Source organism: Gopherus evgoodei, chromosome 9 (genome assembly GCF_007399415.2).
Source record: "Gopherus evgoodei ecotype Sinaloan lineage chromosome 9, rGopEvg1_v1.p, whole genome shotgun sequence".
Lineage (NCBI taxonomy): Eukaryota > Metazoa > Chordata > Testudines > Testudinidae > Gopherus > Gopherus evgoodei.
The window spans coordinates 91,881,570-91,898,682 of NC_044330.1; the positions used below are offsets into that span (position 1 = coordinate 91,881,570).

General features: G+C 39.3%; 1 protein-coding gene across 1 annotated transcript in view; it reads left to right on the top strand.

Moving 5' to 3' along the window:
* The window catches only part of SMARCA1 (SWI/SNF related, matrix associated, actin dependent regulator of chromatin, subfamily a, member 1), a 71,675-nt gene that overhangs the window by 18,692 nt on the left and 35,870 nt on the right, over window positions 1-17,113 (top strand). Inside the window, exons 7-16 of the mRNA XM_030575122.1 lie at window positions 4,691-4,846; window positions 5,133-5,264; window positions 7,640-7,708; window positions 9,576-9,685; window positions 10,613-10,839; window positions 11,935-12,056; window positions 12,659-12,811; window positions 14,758-14,890; window positions 15,460-15,608; window positions 16,456-16,575. Coding sequence (XP_030430982.1) covers window positions 4,691-4,846; window positions 5,133-5,264; window positions 7,640-7,708; window positions 9,576-9,685; window positions 10,613-10,839; window positions 11,935-12,056; window positions 12,659-12,811; window positions 14,758-14,890; window positions 15,460-15,608; window positions 16,456-16,575 — 1,371 coding nt within the window. The remainder of the gene's footprint in view (window positions 1-4,690; window positions 4,847-5,132; window positions 5,265-7,639; window positions 7,709-9,575; window positions 9,686-10,612; window positions 10,840-11,934; window positions 12,057-12,658; window positions 12,812-14,757; window positions 14,891-15,459; window positions 15,609-16,455; window positions 16,576-17,113) is intronic.

Sequence of the window (17,113 nt, forward strand, 5' to 3'; positions counted from 1 at the left end):
ATTTTAGCTACTGCATGGCAGCCACTCCACTCTGCCTCTGGGCATGGGGGGTGATTATGCTGAAGAAATTATTCAAGATAAGTTTAAAACTACAGGTCAGCATGTTAATAGCTCAAAACAAGGGGCATGAAATGCCCATGTTCAGCTAGACTCAGGCTCTGTTAACACCTAAAGGGTTTCCAGGCAGTCTGTCCCCACAGCGACTACAGGTGTGTCTGCACTTCGGCGTAACCTGTGCTGGAGCCCAGGCTCAAGCCTAACTCCCCTTGTGTCTACACTGCAATTGTACTAACCCAGGATCTAAGTAACCTGAAGGGCTAGAGGTCTGAGCTTGAGTTAAGCAGGGACCGAGGGTCTGAGCCCCTGTTGCTTTGCATATAGGCACAGCCCTGCTTGGTTCAGGTCCTGAGAGTCATCTGGAAGTATCTCACAATTCCATGTGACCACTTTTAGTCCTCTCTATCCCAGCAATTTCAGTCCACTCTGTTGAAAATAGAAGTGCCCCCCCCCCCCCCCCCAAACTGCAGCTGCTCAGGTCAGCCCATTTTCCTTTGAGCTCTGATCTGCGAGCACACTCTGAGAGCCTCCTGGGTTTGTAAGGGAGAGCGAACTGTGAAATTATAAAAGAAAGATAATATTGTGTTTTTTGGTCACTCTTGATTTTTGAACCCCCTCTGCCCATCCCCAGGATGTGTGCATGTGACAGTAGGTGTTGCCCACTCGCCCACATGTACTCGATAAATGCAATATTTTAAAGTGTTCTAAAATCTATATACAGACTCGGAATTTACTTGAAGTATTTTCAAAGAAATTAACCATAGTGAAAATGAAAGACTGGGAAGTAATTGGGATAATATAAACATTCTGAGCAAGAACCAAGAAAAACAAGTTGCTTGCAGTGTTTTAGCTGTACTGTTCCAGGGTATGAGAGACACAAAGTGGGTGAGGTAATAGCTTTTAATGGATCAGCTTCTGCTGGTGGAAAAGCTCTGTGCATCTCGAAAGCTTCTTTTCCACCAACAGAAGTGGGTCTATTAAAGCTAATTCTTTCCTCTGAGAGACAAGGTGAGTGAGGTAAGGCCTGGGTCACTTGTTCCAGAAATACAGCCCTCTAACTTGAGCTGTTCATAATATTTCCATAGTCTTGTAAGTTTTTTGGCTGAGAGTCTAAGTAATATGGGTAGTTGAAGCTGTGGAGGTGCTGTTGGAGTGGTGCAGGGGATGTAGGGTTTGGCAGCCTGCAGAGTGGAGGCTTTATGTCATTGCCGACCCTTGCTCCTTAGGGTTGTACTCTGGCACAGCTGCTGAGGATTCAGGACATCACCAGACAATGACACTTCACAACCATTGTGCTTATGACAGAGCTTTGATAAAGAATTGGATTTCTAAAAAAGGAGATTTTGTGTGTGTCTGTGTGGTGTTTTTTTAAAAGGTCCATCGATGAATAGAGGATTGTTCTCCAAGAAGGACCCTTGGTCTCTGGAAGCTCAGAAGCAGTGACAAAGTAGATCCATAAGGGGGGAACTTAAGCACTTTCTCCTGTAATGACTGAAGGGGAAGAGAGGTGGAGCCACCTGGTCGCTCCCCCACAATTCCTCCGGGATGCTCTATGGCTCCCCTTTTCTCTACTGCATCCTGACTTGCAAATTAACCCAGAAATTATCATCTTCCCTATGCTGCTTCCAGCAGTGGGGAAGGGGCATCAGTGTCATCCTTCCCCCAGTGCCATTGCCTCTAGGGAAAAAGGGCAGGCCAGAGCCGTGCAGAAAAGAAAGTTTAAATCTGAGTATAGGGTATTTCTCAACCCTTCCCACATTCATACCACCTATTTCTGTCTCCCTTCAAAACATGACCCACAGGGTTTAGACTGGAATGGGGATCTGAGAACAATCATGTTGAGTGCATGGCATGTGATCAGTACTGAGATGGAATGGGGAGCTGAAAACAGGCATGCCTGAACATGCTCCCAGCATGCACTGCTAAGACCAGAGTCAGGACTTGGGAGCTGAGACTAGGCAAACTTGGTGCATGCCACAGGCCCACGAGTGCTGAAACTGGGGAAAAAGGGGATGAGAATACCCACTCTCATGAATTGGAGCAATTCATACTTCTAACACTATTGTTGCAGGTTATGTTCACTTCTATGGGAAATTCTTATTCAGCTGAGAACGTTTCAGTGAATGAAAGGACTGTTTCATATCTCTCTTAGCCTCCTGTGCTGCAGATGTGTGTGGTCAGCCCCTTCCCCATACATTAAGCCCAGATTTGGGGTAGGGACTCTGCATCTCCACTTTTTGGCTCCTTCCTGCCTCCAGCTGCTGCAGGCACTCTTCACAGCCCCACCACCATACCACTTCCCCATCACCCCTCCAGGCTTACTAGGGACCTAGAATGGTGAGCAGGAGGGCAGAGCATTTGTGTGTTTAGAGGTGGGGTCTTGGAATAGGGAGCTCAGAATAGCAGGAGGTGTGGGGTTGGTCAGAGCAATGGATATGATGTAGGACTTGGGGCAGCATCAGAGTAGTGTTAGGAGAATCTGAGGAATTAGGAGGGATGTGTAGAGTTGTAGTAGTGTATGTGTGGTGGTGGGGGAGTGTTGTAACAGCACAGAGTAAAGGGGTAGGAGGGAGGGGAACTGCCTCTGTGCCCTCCTGTATCTATTCTTCCTTTCAAAAAAATGTCTTCATGGATTCATGCTAATGTCCCCGCACTGTACCTGCATCCTTCCCTAGCTCTTCAACCGGCAGATCCCATGTGGACACCTGACTCTGAGGGGAAGAGGGCTGAGGAGGAAGAACTGAGCTATGCTGGAGAGGCAAAAAGATGAGATGATGCAGGGGCAGTAAAGGAACTATCATGCAGCCAGTGCATTCTGTGGCAGGGTTAATGGTGGCTAAGGAGCCAGACCGGAGGGAGGGGAGGAATTATGGGTGGGCGGGGGCTGCTGAGAAATTAAATGTTCCATAGTTTCACTAATGCAGTGTTAAGGTTGCCCAGTGGAACCTGGTGCCCTTCCAGAATATGGAGTGTGACTAAACTTAATTCTCTGAAAGCCTGGAAGTACAAAGATAAGGTACATGTCACTCCTGTAGTGCAACCTCTTTGTGCAGTGCCCAACATGCCACTAACGCACATGCTGGCACTCCTACCTTTACAAATGTCATGAAAAACCTTGGGAATAGAGCCCATGAACGTTGCAGGGAAAAGTTTGCTATGCCTGACGTTAGTTGGGAGCTGCCTACGCTCAAATACTAAGTCTACTCCGCACAAATTACCCCATGCTTATACAATATTACCACCATTTTGCTCTTGTCCTGCAGTTTGCTTTTGAGACAGTATCTACATTTTGCCTTGCTTTCACTTAACTCTGCCTAAACCCTGGATACCACTGTATGCTGCCAGGCTGCTGGCAGTCCCCATGACAAGAAGATCCTATGCACTTCTGCAGATACAACTTCCAAAATTCAGTGGGGCATGCTTGGTGTCTCAAGGTACACATGTGGCTCTTGTCATGAACCACTCACAGCTTTGCATACTAGCTCCAACCCGACCCCCAGTTTGAGAACCCCCGTTCTAGTCTGACCTTATTAACATAGGCCAGAGAAAGAGCTGGATGAAATTCTATATTGAGCCCAATAATTTACTTGACTAAAGCAGATCTTCCAGAAAGGCATCCAGTCTTGATCTGAAGACTGCAAGAGATAGAGAATCCCCATTTGCCGTGGCAATTTGTAAATCTTTGCACCACCATAATGGAACCGTGACTATTGCCAGCCTTCAAGTGCATGCATCAGGGCAAGGGGTAGAGTTAAAACTGCAGGTAGCTAAGGTTGCATTGCAGGGTAGCATGTGTGTGTCCTGGCTTACATTTGTGTTGCCTTACCTCTTTTTATTTCCTGGTTTTCAGGGGCTTAAGTTTAGCTTCCACCTTCTAGAACTGCACAAAGCATCACTGGGTAACCTTAGCTCTACATTAACCCAATATTTGGGCATTTAATATACAGCGTTGTAGAAAACACTCCTTCACATGCCACTGAGGGGAGGGACAGGATGACATAGTAGGTTTTCCCTTCTATAATATCAAAGCACACTGAATAGTTGGATGTGTCTCATTTAACTATTTCACTGCTGATCACTTAACAGGAAATATTTCTTTGAAAAATACATAGTTCTGCTTAAGAAGAAACATCCACTGAGGTGAATGGGGACAATGTATGCCCTTCATCTTACCTCCAGCTGTTGATCAGTTTACGCCCTGAAAACCAAGATTGAAAGCATCAGAGGGGTAGCCGTGTTAGTCTGGATCTGTAAAGGCAGCAAGGAATCCTGTGGCACCTTATAGACTAACAGATGTTTTGGAGCATGAGCTTTTGAGGGTGAATACCCACTTCATCAGATGTATGTGTGGGTATTCACCTGTGAAAGCTCATGCTCCAAAACGTTTGTTAGTCTATAAGGTGCCACAGGTTTTCTTGCTGCTTTTACAAGATTGAAAGCCTTTGTTGTTTAACTTGAATTAGTGTAATTCCAGGTATTCTTTTTCATATGTGCTTAATCTTTTATTTTTTAAATCTTGTTAACTTTTGTTTCAATAATATTGGCAGACATAAGTGACAGAGAGCTCCAAATAAGTTACGTATAATGTTGTTACTTAATATCTATTAATTAATAGATACTTATTTTACATTAGGCTGCTTTTATCCGTGATGTTATGATGCCTGGAGAGTGGGATGTTTGCGTTACTTCGTATGAAATGGTAATTAAGGAGAAATCTGTTTTCAAAAAGTTTAACTGGAGATACTTGGTGATAGATGAAGCCCACAGAATAAAGAATGAAAAATCTAAGGTAAACTTCCACTTCAGTTTGTTTTCCTAATCTTTGCTTGAGCATTTTGTAGAAAAATATTTTCAGATTTTGAATGTTAGCTTATATTGTTGTCATATTCAAATACTTCCTGAAGGTCATTTTTTGAAAACAATAGCTTGATCTTTTGGGGCTTGAATTTCAGAGGTACTGAGCACATGGAGCTCTCAGTGGCTTCAGTTGAAGTGATTTGTGCTCAGGTTTTTTGAAAATCTGGCCCTTTATGTTTAAGCCACAGATAACAAATGCTGTTCGTTATTTTTCCTAGCTCTCTGAGATTGTACGTGAGTTCAAGACGACAAATCGGTTGCTGCTGACAGGAACTCCTTTACAGAACAACCTCCATGAGCTGTGGGCATTACTCAACTTTCTTTTACCTGATGTCTTCAATTCTGCAGATGTAAGCTGGTGCCTGTTATATATTTTTGCTAGCGTAATTCTGATGATATATTCTGCCGAGAGGATGGATTACCCAGTGATTAGAGTGGCCTTGGACTTGAGATATGCAGATTCAAACCTTCATTTCATCATAGGCTTCCTGTGTAACCATGGGCACATCTTAGTCATTTTGTGACTCAGTTTCCTAATTCCCAGTGGTGTTAGGAAGATAAATACGTTAAAGATTACGAGGTGCTCAGACACTGTTATAATGGGTGCCATGTAAATATATAAGATAAATATTTTTTAAAATCATGGGTACCACGCATCTCTTCTGCCTATCATTTTAATTCTGGGTAGAGCCAGTTGAATTCTTTCACGCAGAAAGTGTTCATATGGTAAAATACAGTTCCCTCCTTATCGTTAGAGGGAATAGACTGAATTTTTCATGCCAGCTTAATACTTTCAAAATCCACATTTTGGTGGCTCACTTACAAACTGAGGGCCAAATTCTGCAAATGCTCAGCTGTTGGCTAGACTAGGATTTAAAGGCATGGTGTTGGCTTTATGAACACATGTGAACCAGCACATTTTAAAACAGCCTTGTCTACGCTAGACTTGTAAGATGTTTCAGTTAGCATGTGTTAGCTAACACCTTTACACTGTAGTCTAGATAAGCCTTTAGGGCCTGTTTTCCTAGGATTTTGCTTTCACCATCCCTTCCCTTTGCTTTTTTTCTGTCTCTCTACTCATCTTCCTGTTGCATTGGTTCAGTTACTTCCATTCTTCTTGCTTCATGTCTTTATCTGATCTCACTTTTTATGGTTCCATTTCCTTGTGTCTCCCCCTGCTTTTCATTATGCAACCTGACTTGTAGCACGGTGATAGGCACTCAAATGTTACAGTGGTAGGCCTGGTATAAAAGCCTAGATGGAACAGAGTAGGCATTTCTATTAAAAAGAGGTTCTGTGTATTACCTGTGGAGTTATTCAGTTGGCTTGAATGTTTATGGATGCTGTTAAACTTGCCGAGAACAATGGCCTGTGTCTTCTCCCTGGTGTAACTCCATTGACTTCATTTTTACATCACGGTGGGAGAATATCAACCATAATGTAATAAGATTTAACACCCTTGTAGGGAAAAAATGCCAAAAGGAACCCTCTCTCCCACCAGTAGCACCAAACTTCAAAAAGGGGAACTACACAAAAATGAGGAAGCTGGTTAAACAAAAATTTAAAAGACCGTCACAGGGGCGAAATGCCTGCAAACTTCGAGGAGACTATTTAAGAACACCATAATAGATGCTCAAATTAAACATATACCCCAAATTAAAAAAACACAAAAAAAACAGCAAGAGGACTCAAAAATGCCACCATAGCTAAACAGCAGAATAAAACAGGTGATGAGAGGTAGAAGAGTATTTTTAAAAATTGGAAGTCAGATCCTAATGAGGAAAATAGAAAGGAGCATAAACTCTGGCAAACCAAGTAATGCACACTGGAAAATCATGTTCCTGACTATATGTACAAAATGATGAGGTCTAAATTAGCTGTTACCACTCAAGACAGATACTGGAGTCTTCATGTATACTTCCCTGAAAACATCTGTTCAATGTCCAGCAGCGGTCAAAAGCTAACAGAATGTTAGGAACCCATTAAGAAAGGGATAGATAATAAAACAGAAAATATAATACCACTATATAAATCCCTGGTATGTCCATGCCTTGAATACCGCATGCAGTGCTGGTGGGCTTATCTCATAAAGGTTATTAACATTGGAAAAGGTGCAGAGAAGGGCAACAAAAATTATTAGGGGTGTGGAACAGCTTCTATGTGAGGACATATTTGCTTAAAAAGAGATTTGGGAGGGCAGGTATGATAGAGGTCTATAAAACATGAATGATATGAAGAAAGTGAATAGGGAAGTGTGTTGTTTGACCCTTCACGTAACACAGGAAACAGGTGTCACCCAATGAAATTAATAGCAGGTTTAAAGTGAACATAAGGAATTACTTCTTCATTCAACACATAGTCAATCTGTGGAACTTGTGGCCATTGGATGTTGTGAAAACCGAAAACCTAACTGGGTTAAAAAAAAGAATTGGATAAGTTCATGGATGATAGATCCATCAGTGGCTATTAGCTAAGCTGGTCAGGGATGCATCCCCAGACTCTGGGTGTCCCAACATGTACAACTGCTAGGACTAGACGCTTGGATGGATCGCTGAAATTGTCCTTGTTCTGCTGAGTCTCTGCAGCATCTTGCTGCTGTCAGAGAGGAGGCTGGTCTATATGAACATTGGTCTGACTGAGTATGGCTGTGATTATGTTCACATGTGTGTCTGTTTTTGAAAGTAAAGATGAAACTGTACATACTAACATTTTGTTTTTCCTACAGGACTTTGACTCATGGTTTGATACTAAAAATTGTCTTGGTGATCAAAAGCTTGTAGAACGACTTCATGCAGTAAGTAATAGCAGCGATGGTAATATATTATTGCTATAAAATAACTTTAAAACAAAAATCTAATGCTTGTCTGTTGTTTCTCCTCAAATTAGGATAAAATGTATTGTGGCAAATATATATAAATGTTTGTATTCTCATTAATTTTAGAATTACAGTATATTTATATTGTTTTTAGGGTAGTATCCGCCATAATATGTATTGGTCAAATATCTATCAGCATTTGCTACTTTTTCCAAATTTTTCTTTTATAACATCACTGTCTGCAATAGAAACATCAAAACTTATTTATCCATAAATAAACTAAGAATTGCAAAGAGTTTTGAAACTATTAATTATATCGAATTATTGTTGTGCTGCACTGACACTGGGGTGAAGTCAGGACAGAATTTCAGATTTATCTGTGAATATCCGTTTTATTGAGGTTAGTTTAGAATCAACATTTTTAACGTTTTCTTCAGTGTATTAATAGAGGATGTCAAAAAGAGGAAAAGTTCACAACACTTATTTGTTTTTGAAATTCTGTAGGAAGAAATCTTGCTGTTCGGCTCTAATACAATTATAATGGTATTTTTATTTTATTGGATCTGAGTAACTAGATGTTTAAAAACCCATGGCTCAGGTCATTGAAGGTAGGGTCATCCGCTCGAAGGCCTTGTACTTCTTTGGCTCAAGGCCTTGGTGCCCCTTCCTCTTCTCCCCCTCCGATGTTGGAGCTGTGTTACGAAAGACTCACTCTAGTTGCAGTTGGCCCAAAAGTCTGTAGGGGAAGATCTGAGGGGGAAATAATATAACTCGAGAGGTCTCTTGGGAGCCAAAATGAGGAGGACCGTGTTAATCTTCCCTCACCTCTGTTCTTGTCCTCATCCCACCCACTCTTCTCCCTCTCTTGTTCGGTTCCCGCTCTGTCCCTAAATGTAGACTATGAATCCAGAAAGAGGCATCTGCAGTGTTGATCTGTGTGAATGATCTGAACTGATATGTTAGGGAGCATAGGTTCCAGTGCAACGCATGGGCTGTTGTGTATTTTTTATTTAGAATAGTGTATTTTTGGATGTGCCTATCTAGTTGAAAAGAGAAGCCGCTTGTTACATTTTATGCACTCCTTAGATACCTAATTCCGAATAAAATAGAGCCTCACCTGTCAGCACTTGAAGGGAACCAGCAGAATAAGTTAGTCACATCAGCATGTCTGTGAATGTTGGAGTGATCACTGTGGGGTAACATTGACCACATGAGCCAATCTACTCTTGGCCCTGTCTCTCTCACTGCTTAAGCCATGAGAAAAGGCTACTTAAATTGCTGCTATTCTTTCTTTTGCCTGTGGCTACATGGATGGATGTGGAGCCAGATTCCCACTGTGGCTATGGGAGTAAAGAGGAACTATCTAACCAACAACTTGATCCAGAGAGGCCTAGAGAAATGACTTCGTCCTCTCTTCTGCTCAACAGCATTTCTTAAGACCATTATCACTTGGTGATTAAGTTTTCTCTGAAGAGATAGGAGGGGTGGTTCCCACTTTGCTGTTCTGTGGAGAGATAGGACAGCCATCTGCTCCACATCAGCTGGTCTAAATGTCATAGGGAGCATGTAGGTGGCCTCTTTCTGAAGAGGTACCCCTGAGAAACTCTACAGCAGCCTTTCTAAAGTCCTTCCCAGGCCCTGCATGAACTGTTGGAACCAGTGGACAGCTTAATTTTTTCACTCAGATGGTGGCTGCAGCAGAGCTGGTCTGATGAGGTCACTATGTGAGCAATACGAGTTGCTCAGAATTTGAGCTGAGCAAATGCTGCAGGATCAAGCCAACTAATCTCACATTTGAAGCAGTCTTGTATTTATAAATAGTTTACACAGACATCTTATTTTGTAGGTTTTGAAGCCTTTTTTGTTACGTCGTATAAAAGCTGAAGTGGAAAAGAGCTTGCCTCCAAAAAAGGAAGTAAAGATTTACCTTGGACTCAGTAAAATGCAGAGAGAATGGTAAGTTATTTACATTTAATGTAAAATTGCTCTAAATTATAACTAAGAATAGAGTACTTTTATATTAGACTCAGTATATTTTTCTTCTATTTTTGTAGCCATGTCTCTGCGATAGGTATGGTCAGCATATAAAGGGATGTGGTTAATTAGAAAAGCACATTTCCACCTGAAATGTTTGTATCTGCTAGTTAAAAACACACAATATTACTGAAATTAAAAGGAACTAGAGAAAAATTGTCAAGTTTTTTTTTTAAACTTGTGCATTTAATAAATGTGTCTAGTCAGTTTCATTCTTTTGTTGATGCACAGTGGGACTATCTGAATTATGGGCTAACATGCTGACTTGATTCTCCTGCCCTGCTTTTAGGGGGTGGCTTACGTGAATGTTTTTCCCCAGTATCTGCCAAAAGTGTATTTACAGTAACAGGAGTAGAACTAAATCTAAAACAGAAGCATGGTGCAATTGTGCAGAGGTGTGAAATGGAAAAAGGGTTTTGATTATTTTGGTTTTTTTTTTCTTTTTAAAAAAGAAGTTTTTCATCCATCTCTTTTTATGTAGCTATCAAACATAGTGATGGGAAAACAGGAATTTCTCAAGATCAGAACTAGCAGTCCATCTAATCCCAAAGCTGACAGACGGTGGCCTTAACTGGATGCTTCAGAAGAAATGCAAGAAACTCAATGGCTAATAATTATGGAATAACCTGTTTCTAAGGGAAACTTTTTTTTAGTCAGATGTTGACTTACGTACCGGAGCATAAGAATTTATGTCCCTTCTAATTTTTGTCAAATCCTGCATAATGTAATGGCTTAAAAAACAAACAAAAAAGCACAGTAACCCCAGGACATTTTAGAGACTTACTTGTGTTTTAAATGTGCACAAACTAGATGCTGTAAACTCCTTATTTATTGCCTGTAAAACTTCAGGTATACAAGGATCCTGATGAAAGATATTGACATTCTAAATTCCGCTGGGAAAATGGATAAGATGCGGCTGTTGAATATTTTGATGCAGTTGCGAAAGTGCTGTAACCATCCATACCTATTTGATGGTGCTGAACCTGGACCTCCTTATACTACGGACATGCATCTTGTCAATAACAGTGGTAAAATGGTAGCTCTGGATAAACTGCTAGCAAAACTCAAAGAACAGGGTGAGTGGAAGCAATAGGACAATAGCTATATGAAGAGTATTAATAACAAATAAAATGGCCCAGTTTAAAAATCATTCCCATCTACAAAGGCATATTTGTTACAAACTAAAAGTTTTTTGTGGAATTTCTACGTGGCAGGCAAGGCATAGAGGAAGGGAGAACTTCATAATGACGAAGAGGGCTAAGGTGGGAGGGAAAAAAATGAGAAGAGTTAAGAAAAATAGGAGTGGAATAGGAAGCCATTAAGAAGAAGTTTGGGAGATGAGAAGGGGATATGTCAGGAGAGACCAGACCTGACCACTTGTCAGGTTGATGTTTGATATGGCTTGTAGGCCAATAGGCTTCCATGGGAGTTGAGGACAAGAAATGGAGAGCCAGGTCCTGTTCAGAGTACTGGTGTTTGTGGTTGCACGGACTGGCAGGAGCCATAGTAGATTTGAATAAACTTCTGTATATTAGATCATTTGTTTGTTCAAGTTCCAAACATTTTGGGTCTCTTCCACCACTGCTTTTACATATATTGACAATGGAATTTTGTGTGCTGTGTTTTTGCCACATGATTTTTGTGATTAAAAATACATCACTTAAATGATGGAATGTCAATACAATATGTGGGGCAGAGCATGTAGAATTTAATGGATTTTAAGTTTGGTAGAAGCCCTATTTAAAAAAACCCAAACAAACTATAATTCCCCGCAATGCATGAACTGGGGGGACTAGTGATCTCCATCTTTTTGAAAAACGGTTCTTGTGGTGGGGAGGAGGGAAAGGGGGGAAATCTAGTGTTTCTGTTACTGTCTTTAAGAATATTCTTTTATTTCTTTGGTTGATATCCGGATACTGTTGTATAAATAGAAAAAATGACCCTTATTGGAAAAAATTGCAGAATAGGAGTTTGAAATCAATTACTGAAAAATAAACTTAACAAAAAAATAGAACTGTTTCAATAAACTGATCATCAGTTAGGGAGGAATATTATGTAAAGGTGGTACTGTATTTCACATTAATTCTCTCTGTGCACTTAACCTGTTCCTGTTTGGTTCTGTGATAAGGTTTATATTAAAATTACTTTTGTTTTCTGTACCAATCTGTCAGGCTCCAGAGTTCTCATTTTTAGTCAGATGACCCGCTTACTGGATATTCTGGAGGATTATTGTATGTGGCGTGGTTACGAGTACTGCCGACTAGATGGACAGACGCCTCATGAAGAAAGAGAGGTGAGAGATGTGTTAGCAAGGACTGCTTCATTATTTAAGCTGGTTATTTAGAGTTGGACAAACTCTGCCATTGGATACCTGCATGCAGTTTGAAAGTAAAGTCTCTAGATTTGCCTAAGGACAAACGTGCGGTCTGCTACAGTACTACTAACTCTTTCTTGGAAAATCTGAGGCAATATTAATATACCCTGAATATGTTTAACTTTTAGAAATTTAGAAAAGCGGGCTGAAATTGAGTAAATAACCTGAAGTACATACTTACAGTAATTGGTTGGGAATGTAGGTCCAAATCCTATAATTTTACAGTATGCAGTAGTTTATTGTGACTATGCAGAGCCCTGCTGACTTTGGGGCTCCATCTGTGTGTAGTGGTGTGCTTGTATTGTAAATTGCAAGGTCTGGGCCACAGTGTAGAACTTGTGGGGCTTTACTTTTTTTATGATGAAACATTACATTATAGTGACTGAGAAATTATTTGGTATGCCTATGCAAACCTGGCCTTTTAAAGTTTTTAGTATGGTATATGGACACCAAAGAAAGTCACTAATAAAATCATTTATTTGAGGATTCTGCTATCTTAATGAGTTTCTATTTTCTTTTAGGAAGCAATAGACACCTTTAATGCTCCCAACAGTAGCAAATTCATTTTTATGCTCAGTACCAGGGCGGGAGGTCTGGGGATTAATCTGGCAACTGCTGATGTGGTTATTCTCTATGATTCAGACTGGAATCCACAAGTGGATCTGCAGGCTATGGTGAGTATCCATATAAAATAATATATATGATAGAACTCAAAAGCTTATGAAGGAATATAGTGGTAGTACTTTTCCAGCATTACAGCTTTGTTAAAGTGGTAGTGTGGATTAAAGGAGGAAAAAGAAAAGCAGCTTCCATGTTGAGTTATGCCATTTTCAAGTACCTATTAACAAAAGGGAGGGGGGAACCCTTAAATCCTTGTTCTGGTTTGAAAGTGCATTTTGGAAAAAGAATCTTCTCCTGTAAGAATGGCTAGTTGCAAAGAGTTTTCCACTTTAGTATTTATAGTTAATTCCAAAAAGGGTGTAATTTGATGGAAAAAGTTGTAACCTAAATTATGGAAGAAATGGCAAATTTCTTGCCCCCCAAAAATATCGATCTAAGAAAAAACGCTGAAATTGTCTCTCATAAATTATTACGTTCCTCACCATAGTCCAGCAGTATTGTTCTGTCACACAAACATTGACAATAGTCAATTGCAATATTCAATGACTGTAAAAACGCATTGCAATGAACGATGAAAGGCACATACAGGTTTTAGGGGCAGATTGGCTTTGAGACACATCAGAAGAGGCGTAGCCAGAATTCTGACTTGGGTTCTAGGAAAATCACATGCTGGACCAAAATCTCCGCCACCTTTTTACACGGTGCAGTGAAGCATTTACCTCAGTGCAAGGACAGCACGGCCTCTTTTTGCCCTTACTTGGAGCCTAGTGCTATATAGGTGCATTAGGCTAGGGTAGTTGCTCTATTGCCCAATTGGATTGTGCCCAGCTCCTATATAGGAACACAGAGATCCAGGAATAATCTTACCATTGGAAAAAAGATCAACTCTAAGCTAAAAAAACTTATCTTTTATTGGATGATACATTACAACCAAGGCCTCTAGTTGGTTTAACATAGAAGTTAAAGATCGTATAGCGCTACCGATATGATTTTGTTTTGGTGACCTTAGTGAAAATATCTTTTCACCATGCTGTTGTTAAGCATGTTGACTACTACATTGTGCTGCAGATGTAGGCTAGATTTCTGTGGTGCACTGTATGCATAGTTTGTGAGGTATTTTGAGATTATTTAGAAAGAAGGCTGCTATTTTAGTATTATGCAGAAGAGCGTTTAGTATTATGCAGAAGAGCTCTTATGCTCTCCTGCATAATACTGAAATAGCAGCCTTCTTTCTGAATAAACTACCCTAACCTAATCAAATGTAAAATATTACAATACAACATAGACTAACACATAATAATTCTTTCTTAGGTATTTCTAAGTCGTCTAATCACTCTACTATTTAACCACAAGTAGAAAAACCACATCTAAATCTCTCTGGCGTTGGAAGTTGGGATTTGCCATTTTTCTACTGTATGAAGCTCTAATTTATTATTTATTACAATCCTTTTCTGCATTTGGGGCCTGACCCTAAAAAATACTGACCAGCTCTGAGTATCCAGGATTTAGTGTAACATGATTTAGAATTCTTGATTCAATGATTTATGGACCACTAGAAAGCAGATTTTTTTTTGTAAATCGAACAGAAGAACAAATTCCTTCATATTTGTTTTCTTGTCATATTTGTTTGTAATTTGTGTAAATTCTCTGTACTGAATCACCACAATATTTGCTAGATTAGCTACAATGCAATACTCAGTTTCACTGATGTAAATCCAGAGTAATTCTGATTTCAGTTCATTTGCTCTAGATTTACACTGGTGTAGCTAAGATAAGTCAATCATTCCCAGTATGTATAAATATTACACTAACAGTGATTGAAAAAAAAATCAGTTTTGTAGATGTAATACTTATTCAATAGTAAGTGGGAAACCAAGAAAATAATCTAGAATAATTTGAAGTTAGACAGATTCTTCTGATGCTTGTGCTAAGATATTTCAGCCAAATTGCTGCTATGTTGCTGTTTCCTAAAAGGTTTTCTTACATTTTTTTTATTTAGGATCGTGCACACCGTATTGGTCAAAAGAAGCCAGTTCGTGTGTTCCGACTTATCACTGACAATACTGTTGAAGACAGGATTGTAGAAAGAGCTGAGATAAAACTGAGACTGGACTCTATAGTTATACAGCAAGGTATTAAATACTGCATACACCTTTGAGGACAGAATTTGGTTCATTCACTTTGCACAGGATTAAATAACCATACCAAGGGCAAGGCACTGAAGAATTTAGGCCTGATGTCTGTAATAGTGGAATATTAATTGAATCTAAAACAGCAAGCATCCATTTAAAGGCCTGATTCTTGACTTCTTACTCAGATGGAGCTTTCTTTGACATTAATGGGAGTTTTGCCTGAGTAAAGAGTGCAGGACAGAGCACCTACTCCTAAGAAACTGAATTAGTAAAAGCAAAGTAGCTGTTGAATGGTGCTTCTCTAAATATGCATGCTATAAAAAAAAAGATGTGTTCCATGACAGTTACAGTTCAATAGGTATTGCATTTATTTACATTTCTGTAATATATTGAACTGCAAAATTGCATTGCAATTTCAGATGAAGCTCAGTATGCGACTCCCCTGTCCTTCCTGTGTTGCTAAATGGGAAGCTGGTCCTCACTAGATGGAAAGGGCGTTTCAGGTTGGGCTTGGCATGGGAAAGGTTGACCATTTTGATTTAAAGCCTTCAATGTATTTCTAATGCTAGGAAGACTCATAGATCAGCAGTCTAACAAACTAGCAAAAGATGAAATGCTGCAGATGATCCGGCATGGAGCCACACATGTTTTTGCTTCCAAGGACAGTGAACTGACAGAGGAAGATATTACCACTATTTTAGAAAGAGGTGAAAAAAAGGTGAGAGCATAGTTTCATTGGGAACGCAATTGTAAAAGAAAAGAGTTACGAATCACCAGTTCTTTTTAAATTGTAAATCTTGTTTTGTTGCTCATCCACAAAAAAAAAAAAAAAAAAAGACAGATAGAATTTGTATTTATTGTACTAGCAGCTATCTGCCATTTCTCTATATAATAGGAAACATCTTTGAAGGAAAAAAGTTGTAGATCTGTTTAGTTGTGCTCTCATTTCCTGCTTCTCAGTAAGTTACCTGAATGTTACAATCTAATTTTTCATAAGAGTTTTTTAAGGTCTCCCAAAAGCAGCAGTTATTTTTCTCAAGTCTAAAAAAATTAATAAAATGTTAGTTTTAGCACGGTTGTTTCATTAAATAAACTTTTAGAAGTGTGTATTGTTAAACTGTTGGTCAGAAATCCTATGACAGTTTTTTTTTTTTTTTTTTTTTTTTTTTTTTTTTTAATAGACGTAAGAACTTTCTGAAACTATATATGGCAATAGGTAGCTTAGTGGGCTAATGAACTACCTTTTCAACTCAGAGTTGTACATAAATTTTGTTGAAATTATTTGGTACCAGCATAGTGTATAGGAGATGTTGTGCCACATTGTAACAGCATACTAAACTTAGCTTAATAGGAACTCTCAGTGCACGAGACCAAAGGACTGGAATAAAAGGTGTACTTCAGTTTCTAATAAAGGAGATGGGTACTAATACACATGAAAGTAAAAAAGAAGGGAGAAAACTTAAGTGAGCGATGCTAATTTATTTTTAGAAACTTAATACAGAAATTAAAACATCTCAGATGTGTTGATAAAGGTAACTTTTATTACCTCTGTGCCTTATTTTTAGACAGCTGAAATGAATGAACGTTTGCAAAAAATGGGAGAGAGCTCTTTAAGGAACTTCACTATGGACACAGAGATGAGTTTATACAACTTTGAAGGTGAAGATTATAGAGAAAAACAAAAGGTAACTTTGTTTTCTCATACCTGTAACAATGTGTTTACTTTCACTCATCTTATGACTGGAATTAATCAGATTTCCACATGCATAAAAACATTTCATTAGGAATGCCATAGCTGTAAATAAGAGGCTAGGAATTCACTGAATAATTTTTATTTTGCTCTTCTAAAATTTCGCTTTATCTATGATACTATTTAAAAAAAAAATTGATCAGGTTCATCTATCAAAAAACATACTCTTCAAAAGAGTTGATAAATCCATTTCAAAGATGAAAACTGCTATTGCACAGATCTTATAGTTTTGACCGAGGCAAAACTTCCATTATGCCTCATTCTTCTTGGAAGTCTTTGGAGTTACACTAGTTTTATTCCTGTGTAACTGAGATAAAAATTACACTCACTGACTTCAAAAGAACACGGGTCAAATTCTCTTTGGCATTAGAGTGGTTTTGTACCACTCCAGTAGTGTATAGGTTTCCTACAACTGCTTAGCTGGCCACGGGAGGATCACCCCAGTATAATAGTTTTGTCCAGTGGTGTATGGA